At 52.2% G+C, this 9,160-nt stretch overlaps 1 protein-coding gene across 1 annotated transcript; it reads right to left on the bottom strand.

Moving 5' to 3' along the window:
- Nucleotides 1-382: 382 nt before the first annotated feature.
- Nucleotides 383-1,318, bottom strand: LOC134154355 (olfactory receptor 14C36-like). The gene has a single exon (XM_062601105.1). It carries the CDS (start codon nucleotides 1,316-1,318, stop codon nucleotides 383-385), a length of 936 nt encoding a protein of 311 aa, XP_062457089.1.
- Nucleotides 1,319-9,160: the final 7,842 nt, after the last annotated feature.

The raw sequence follows: 9,160 nt of genomic DNA, 5'->3' as shown, positions 1-9,160 counted from the left end.
CAACCCATCTGTACTTGCGCAAGCCTGACTCTTCCCCCCGAGCTCCTTTGGTATCACTGCTGAAAGAGACACTGCAGTGGGAAACTCTCCTCGTTGCACTGGGGCATCCGAGGGAGCTCAGACTAGTATGCCTTTGAGGTTCCCTCCTCCCTGCTGATGAAGGGGGAAGCCTGGCTTCCTCCTTCAGCACAGTTGTTGGGTCAGATTCAAATGAGAGATTCCAGAGGACAAGTAGCACTTTTCTTTCTTTCTTTTTTTCTTTTTTTTTCTTTTTTTTCTTTTTTTTTTTTTTTTTGCAGGAGTGTAAATAATAAAAAAATGAATAACACATTGCTTTGATGCCAAATACGCTGGAAATGGGGAAGAGGTGCACATAGGGCAGTTACTGCTCCCGACATTGTAACCACCTGATCCGCTTCCTCACTGCATCTTGCAGCTCCTTGTTCCTCATGCTGTAGAAGAGCGGGTTTACTGTTGGAGGCACAACAGAGTACAGAACTGCCATCACCAGATCCAGAGATGGGGAGGAGATGGAGGGCGGCTTCAGATGGGCAAACGTAATAGTGCTGACAAAGAGGGAGACCACAGCCAGGTGAGGGAGGCACATGGAAAAGGCTTTGTGTCGGCCCTGCTCAGATGGGATCCTCAGCACAGCAGTGAAGATCTCCACATAGGACAGCACAGTGAAAACAAAACACCCAGAGACTAAACAGGCACTAACCACAATAAGCCTCACTTCCCTGAGGCTGGTGTCTGAGCAGGAGAGCTTGAGGATCTGGGCAATTTCACAGAAGAACTGCTCTAGGATGTTGCCTTGGCAGAGTGGTATTGAAAATGTGTTAGCAGTGTGCAGGACAGCACAGAGAAAACCACTGGCCCAGGCAGCTGCTGCCATTTTGACACAAGCTCTGCTGCCCATGAGGGTCCCATAGTGCAAGGGTCTGCAGATGGCAATATAGCGGTCAAAGGCCATGGCAGTGAGAAGAAAATACTCAGCAAAAATGAAAAGGACAAGAAAAAAGAGCTGGGCAGCACATCCTGAGTAGGAAATGGCTCTGGTGTCCCACAGGGAATTGGCCATGGATTTGGGGACAGTGGTGGAGATGGTGCCAAGGTCAAGGATGGAGAGGTTGAGGAGGAAGAAGTACATAGGGGTGTGGAGGCGGTGGTTGCAGGCTATGGTTGTGATGATGAGGCCATTGCCCAGGAAGGCAGCCAGGTAGATGCCCAAGAAGAGTGCAAAGTGCAGGAGCTGCAGCTCCCGCGTGTTGGCAAATGCCTGGAGGAGGAACCTGTTGAAGGAGCTGCTGTTGGACATTTGCTCCCCCTAGGCATGGGGGATCGTCCAAAAAGACAAGACATAGACAAGTTAGGACAGAATTCTCTGGGCCAAACTTTCTATTTCTTAGTACTCTGCCCCTCCAAAAAACATGTATCACCTGTCCCCACCTTGGTTTGCAGCCCAGCCAGATATCCCACAGTCAAATGGTTAAAGGTCCTAAGGATGGGATGTTCTGAAGAGAGAATTGGCTCATTGCTAGCCCCTCTCCCCTGCTCCTCCCCCCGCCCCAGCACTGCCCAGAGCCACAGAAGCTGGAGGGGGACTTGATTACCTTTCTCAAATATACATCTCTATGGCAGGACCTGCAGGGTCAGTGTCTGAATTGCATCTCAAACACTCCTGCCCAGGGAGTCCAAGTGGAAGGACAAGAACAGCATAGAAAGGTAGGGAAATACAGGGCAGTATCGTGGCATTTCTTCTGAGGGAGGCAGGAACATGGAGACTCAGGGGAACACTCAGGGTTTTCTCCTCTCCTGGGTGTCCATCAGCCAAGGAAAAACCTCATGCCATGGATCCTACAGGCTTGAGGGCAGAGAGCTGGAACAGGTTGCCCAGAGGGGTTGTGTTTGTCGAGTCTCCTTTTCTGGAGATACTTAAAACCCGCCTGGATGCAATCCTGTCTAATATGCTGTAGGTGACCCTGCTTGAGCAGGGAGGTTGGACTAGATGATCTCCAGAGGTCCCTTCCCACCTTACCCATTCTGTGATTTGGTGAGCTGATGGGTGAGAAGAGGAGATGTTGAAGTCTGCAGTTTCCTCCCACACTTTGACCATGACTGCTGCCTGGAGCTATCCCTGCAGGGAGGTGTTTCTCTGTCCCCACGTCTCTCTCCTGTCACTGCTCACAAACCCCATTCCCCTCATGGGGCGCTCAACCTTGCCCTGCAGACACCTCACAGGGGCAGGCAACTGCCCAGGGGCATCTCAGTGACACAGGGGCTAAGGAGCAGGTGAGATATACCCTGATGAGGCTGGAAAGGTGATGCTCGTTCTGTCTGTAGGCTGTGGGCTGGATGAAGAGATTTGCTGAGTTCCCTCCAGAATTGCAGCTCGCTCACTGTCAAGTTTTGGAGCCTCAGTTGCCTGTCTAAATCTGACAGATCCAGCAACATTTCATCCCACCCACAGACAATACGACTGAAGGTAGAGACTCATGGATGTCCCTTCCCTTTCAAGTATGCCCTGCCTTGACCTTCCTTTTGGAAACCCCCCTCCAGAATGTTCGCAGGGTGAGCTGGAGCTGTGAGCAGCCCTGACCCAGGCAGCATCCCCTCCACAGCAGAATAACCTGTCCTGCAGGGGTGTGATCCTCCCACCCAGAGCTCCTCCCCACAGCACTGTGGGGAGTTCCCTGGGCACGCTGAGTGTTGACCCTCGCAGGTGGCAGAGTCACTGCCCTGGGCACACTGCACCCTGTGGTGCAGAAACACTGCTCTGAATTACAGCCCTGGGCAGACCTGAGTGCACTCCCTGGCTTCACAGCCCTGCAGCATCCCTGGAAGAAGGAAGCAGGATGCCCTGTCCCTCTGACAGGGTCCCTAGGAATCCCTGCTCTGAAGCACCAGCTGCTCCACACCAGAAAAATGGGGATACCCATTGTGAAAGATCCTATAGGCCATGGAATGTGCTAGCTTCAGAGAAAGCCTCAGGGTACCTCACCTGTACTGCCCTGCAGCCACAGACTTACTGTGTTAAGGGCGGCAAAGATTTATCTCCCAGTGAGCTCTCAGCTGTCCTCCCACTCCTGATTGCCTTTAACTTCCTTCTGTCTCACTCATCTTGCTCACCTTGCTTGTCTCCTCTGGGCACCTGGCAAGTGCACACCTGCAGCCCTGCTGCTGTATGCAGAGGAGCTGCTCCTGGGCAGAGTTGCTTCTCAGCAGTGCTGCCACATTGCCATGAGCTCATCCCTCCATCTCAGGAGCCTGGCCCTGCTTGGGAATAGTTGCCCAGCTGAAGGTGTGACTTTATCTGTCCTTCGTACTCCCTCCTCCTGGGAAATGTTCACTGAGGCAGACTGAAACAGTCATCTCTAGTCTCTCCCTAGGAGAGACTGAAGAGACACCGATTCCAGCATTGTAATTTGTCACATCAGGGGATGGTTTTCTAAGAGAGGTGGAAATGTCCCACTCTGGAAGACTCTATTCTCAGCTCAGGACACCCCAAGAGGGACAAGAAGGGAGTTTGTTTCCCCATGGCTCAGGTACAGTTCAGATGAATCAATCCAGGCATCATATGCCCTTTAGAAGTCCCTGGTCTGGAATGGGATTCAGATCCCTCCTTTGGACTCCACAAAACACAGGTGGTGGCATTCTCATTGCCCACACTGAACTGTGAACAACACAGATGTCTGCATGCAAGCTCCCTGTCTACACTCCCATTATTATCAATGGAGATGGAGGGTGGGAATCAACTGTTCACACAAAAGCACCTTGTGAAATATGAAGAGACAGCAGTGATCCAAGATACGTGACAGTGTCTACCTACTCTGAAGGAGAAGCTGTGAGCCCCGTGTCCTTCTAGAGCCTGAGGTGAGAGCCAGGTGAGGAATTTTCTTGGCTCCCCGAAATGACACTGGATGCCTACTATGACTAGAGCTCTGCTCTCTAGGAAGCTGAGACTCGTGCACATCTCTACATTGCAGATAGTTAATGTAATTCAGGGCAGACACTTGATTTAGTGACAGAAAATAGATGAGCAGGACCATGTCAGATGCTCGGAGTGTCCAGCACAACCACCGCTCTAGCAGACACAGCATGGGACCTACACCCCTCCAGACTCTGGAGACAAGAGAGAAAGTCTGGAGAAAGGAAGACTTTCCCTTGGTTGAGGAGGATCAGGTTAGAGAACATTTAGGCAAACTTAACATCCACAAATCCATGGGCTCCAATTGGATGCACCCACCAGTACTGAGGGAGCTGGTGGATGTTACTGCTAAGCCACACTCCATCATCCTTGAAATATTATGGAGAACAGAGAGATGCCTGCAGCCTGGAAGAAAGCCAGTGTCACTCCAGTCTTCAGCCAGGGTGAGAAGGATGACCCAGGAAACTACAGGCCAGTCAGCTTCACCTCCATCCCTGGAAAGCTGATGGAGTAGCTCACCCTGCAGGTCACCTCTAAGCATATGATCATGCTTAGAAGGAAAAGAAGGTGATCAGGAGTAGTCAGCATGGATTCATGGAACTGAGATGTGGTGGGACCACTCATACAGCTAGAGGGCTGTGAGGGCAGGGTCCAAACTCTTCAGGAGAGACTGCTTGAAAGGTAGTTTCAGACAGGATAGAGCTTTTCTTGGTTTTGGCAAACAGCATGAGAAGGGGAAACAACTACAAACTGCAGCTTGTAACGTGCAGATGTGACTTCAGGAAAAGAAATGTCACCTGAAGTGTAGTGCTTTAGTGCAACAGGTCACCCTGAGGGAGTCTGTGATCAGCTACTGGCTTTGTGTTTCAAGGAAAAGCAAGTGAGGGCAGGGAGACATCAGTAAAGGCAGAGAGATCCTGCAGTGGTAGTGAGGTGAGGAAGCAGGTTGGGTGTCTACAGTCTGCAAGGAAAGAGGAGGAGGTATGAGACAGCGTAGGACAGCCTGTGGTGGAAACAACCAAGGGTGAAAGCCGAGGCTGAAAGCTCCCAGCAGAACTGAGGTCTTTGTCCTTTGGCTATGGCTGTTGTCTCTGCCACTAAGGCCTCTGAGAAGAGGTTTCCTTACGGCACTGAGGCCTTGCTGCCTCCTTGTCCCCGGGAAACCCAGGAGGTGCTGTACCATTGTCCTGCTCTCGGTATGGCGCACCCCCACACTCACATTGCCCTAGGAAGAGGCCTGAGCACAGTGCGAGGGAAAGCATCACCCTACCCAGGGCCAGGGTGTCAGTGCCTGGCCATTTTGATTGACAAAACTCACCCAGCTTTGCATGACATTGGGGCCACCTGCACATTTCCTTTGCCTACTTGCAACTAGTGCCTCCAACTTTTGGGTGTAATTGCCCCGTGGGGAGGCTTTCTGAGTAATGGCCCTCAGTGGGACTCACTAATGCTCCAAGAAACTTTGGCATTTGCTGCTGACTTTAACTACTTGAGAGGTTTGTTCAGTCTCCTCTCAGTACCTGAGGCTCATGGACTCAGCACCAAATACACTTGACGGGTCATTAAAATACTCAAAGCCCTAGCAACCCTTCTCACTCCCCCTGATTTTCTTCAGTTCTTGGATGGCTCATGGGAGAGGTTTCAGGAGTGTATTTACAAGAGCAAGCTGTCAATGAACACCTGAAAAAGAAAGGGCTTCTGCTTTTTAAGCTCTCTTTACTTTTCGGGTTACAGAGAAAGTGATAGCCACACTCTCCAGATCATTGTAACCCGGAGTGTCTCTGCCAGAATGAAGTCTGAGCATGGAGGAAAAGCAGTAGTTTTGATAGAAGACATGTATGGACAACCTTCCTCCTCACTTCCCAAACCCAGACAATCTTATGCCTCTTGGTGGTCTATCAGCTACTCAGGCAGACAGGACCTCACAACCACTCATCCCAGAGAGAAGTCAAGTGCTCCCATCAGCTTCACCTATAGAAATGACCTCACAACCACTTTCCCATCCATATTCCTGCTCCCGGTCCACCACATGCAGAGACAGAAGTCACAAAGTCACCTTCAGAACATGGGCCCAGGTCAGGGCCTGCTCCCATCTAGGAGCTTCTGAGACACAATCTCATTAAAATGTCACAAAAATATCAGCCTCCTGGTGGCCTACTAGCTCACCAGATACAACTGATTTTGTAATCACCTACCAAGCCAACGGGCCTGCTGCTGCTCTTTCATCTTCCCTTACGGAAATGACCTCAGCATGTTCTGAATGACCTCACAATCAACACCCTAGCCCTGCGCCTCTTGGTGGCCGATCAGGTCCTCGCACAGAACTGACCACACAAACAGTTACCTGAGGCATGAGCCAAGGGCAGACCTATGGGCTGCTCAGACAGAGGTGACCTTACAATCATCTACCAAGCTCGTGTGGACACTCATGACCCTTCAGCTTCTCACATGGACCAAGTTTCCTTTCTTGCTTATGAGATCACTTCTGTCTCAGCCTCTGATAGGCTAGTAGCAGCATCATGGCTGGAGCATGGGCATGTGAGGTCACTCCTGCCTTAGTAGCTGATAGACCAGCAGCAGGCACATGTCTTGGATGCTGATTATGAGGTTCCTTGTATCTCATCAGGAGTAGTCAGCATAGATTCACCATGGCGAAATCACGCTTAAGCAACTTGACAGCCTTCTGTGATGGAACGACTGGCTGGGTAGATGATAGGAGAGCAGCAGATATTGTCTCCCTTGATTTCAGCAAGGCTTTTGACACTATCCTCTCCCATAACATCCTCACAGGTAAACTTAGGAAGCCTGGGCTAGATGAGTGCACAGCGAGGTGCATTCACAACTGAATGGCAGAGTTCAGAGGGTTGTGATCAGCAGTGCAGAGTCTAGTTGGAGGCCTGCAGCTAGTGATGTCCCCCAGGGCTCCGTACTAGGGCCAGTCTTCTTCAGCTTAGTCATCAGTGACCTGGATGAAAGGACAGAGTGCCTCCTCAGCAAGTGTGCTGATGATACCAGACTGGGAGGAGTAGCTGATACCCCAATGGGCTGTGCTGCCATTCAGCAGAACTAGAAAGGCAGGAGAGTTGGGCAGAAAGGAACCTCATGAAGTTCAACAGAGGCATGTGCAGGGTCCTTCACCTAGGCAGGAATAACCCCAGGCAGCAGTACAGACTGGGGCTGACCTGCTGGAAAGGAGAAGGACCTGCAGGTCCTGGTGGACAACAAGTTGACTATGAGCCAGTAATGTGCCCTTATGTTCAAGAAGGCCAACAGTATCCTGGGGTGTATTAGGAAGAGTGTTGCCAGCAGGTCCAAGGAGGTAATACTCCCCTCTACTCAGCCCTGGTGAGGCCACATCTGGAATACTGTGTCCAGTTCTGGGCTCCTCTGTACAAGGGAGACATGGCACTACCAGAGTCCAGTGCAGGGCCACAAAGAGGATTAGAGGACTGGAGGATCTCTCTTACGAGAGTGCTGCCAAGATCCCAGAGCCCATGCCAGAGTGAGAAAAATCCAGGTTGTGCAGGTGGTCTCCCTGTTCGACAGCGAGCAAGAGTCAACGCTACAGCCCGCCCTGGCAGAGTGCTCCATGCACATGGGGAAGAGCTCTCTTTCGGGGTGATGTGGCCAGGCCCTTCTTGATATGAGCGCTCACCCCTTCCCAGTGTCAGGCTGGAACGCTGCAGCGGGCAGAAGGACCCTCTTGTACTGGGTGCCCTCAACTTGACCAAGAGCAATTCATGCTCTGCACAGCTGAGTGTTAGAGCGGATACAGGAAGATGAGGTTTCCTGCCAGTTCCTCCCAAACCTCCTCTGTACCCAGACAGCTCAGCATTCTACTGAGTATACCAGGGCTGCTCTGTTTGGTGTCACACTGGGACCCCACAGCATGACCGTGATCAGCCGTTCCCAGTTGAGGAGGGGACACACATGCACCCTCAGCAGGACCTGAGTGTCCAGAATGCCCATCTCCTCTGTGGGACCAGCCTTGTCCTCCCAGTGCTGCTGAGGATGCCCCAGCTCCTCCCCCTCACTCCACTGCTGATGTCCTGTGACAATCTGCCCTTCCTGGCTTTGCAGGTGCTGCCCACAAAACCTACCACTGCAGCCAGCGAGACCCCACAGAGGCTCCACACAAAGCAGTGATGTAGATTGCCTTTTGCATAGGAGACAGCAGAGCTGGTGAGGGCTTGGGACAGGGCAGCAGAGTGTGCTGGCAGCTCGGCCCCACTCCTGGCTTGGGAAACGGGACCAAGGCCCTTTTCCTGGTGTATCTGAATGAAGGGCCCTGAAGGTGGGCACAGTGGGTCCCACCACATCGTCTGCCTCATGGGGCTCTGACCTAGGATCTGCACTGACGTCTAGAAGCCTGTGTCAGTGTGTCTGAGGCGCAAAACTCTCTCCACTGCCCACAGCACCTGGACAGCTGGTCTATGCCAGTGCGACAGGATGGGAAGGGACGATACAATGCCTGTTCAAGTTTCCCTGGAAGGATCCAGGATGCACTGCTAGCAGAATCCTGGACAGTCACAGGGAGGTCTTTCAGGAAGGAGCCTTTGAGCTCCCTAGTGAAAATCTGGGTTGGCACTCCTGAAGACCTTGTTAATCAAGAGACAGCACTAGGCAGAAGGTGGCTCAGAATGCAGCAGGTGTGGCTGGATGACTTCTGTTCTGGAGGAAACAGGCTGGGAGCTGAGAAAGCAGCTCCCTTCAGCACAATACCCCCCACCCCAACTTTGCCCCTACCTGTGATTGATCCCCAGGTCTTAGGTGGAGGAAGAGGCCAGGTGGAACCCTAACAGCACTGTGGCATCTTTGGCTTTGGTGCTCAAGCAGCCCCTCCCGCAAATGCTGCTAGGTGCCTGGCACCAGCAGCAGCCCCTGGCAATGCCCATGGGGAAATCACTGCCATGCCAGGAGCAGGCAGGCAGGACATAGGCACATCTCTCTCCACATGCCGAGAGCAGGGAGATGGGCTTATGGGGAGCTGGGCCAGATCTGTTGGCCAGGGGTGATAGTGGCAGTGCTGGGGACAGCTTTCTGCCACCTGCCAGGCTGCTCTTCACCCTGGGAAAGACACTGCTGTCAATGGAAAGCTCCAGGGAAAAAACCTTCCAACTTGGTCTTGAGCCAAGGGAAGAGACAGATGCTATAGCTGAACTCTCAGCAGAGATGAGAGATGCCTCTCCTCTGCCCTCACTTCTCTCCCCTAGAAAAGGGACTGGGGACAGA

This window comes from Rhea pennata, unplaced genomic scaffold (genome assembly GCF_028389875.1).
Source record: "Rhea pennata isolate bPtePen1 unplaced genomic scaffold, bPtePen1.pri scaffold_26, whole genome shotgun sequence".
In the NCBI taxonomy this organism is placed as follows: domain Eukaryota; kingdom Metazoa; phylum Chordata; class Aves; order Rheiformes; family Rheidae; genus Rhea; species Rhea pennata.
The sequence above is the reverse complement of the archived record's forward strand: the minus strand, read 5'-3'. Positions and strand labels throughout refer to the sequence as shown.

Excerpts from the sequence above, each read along its gene's own strand:
- LOC134154355 (XM_062601105.1), bottom strand. The coding sequence starts at position 1,318 with ATGTCCAACAGCAGCTCCTTCAACAGGTTCCTCCTCCAGGCATTTGCC.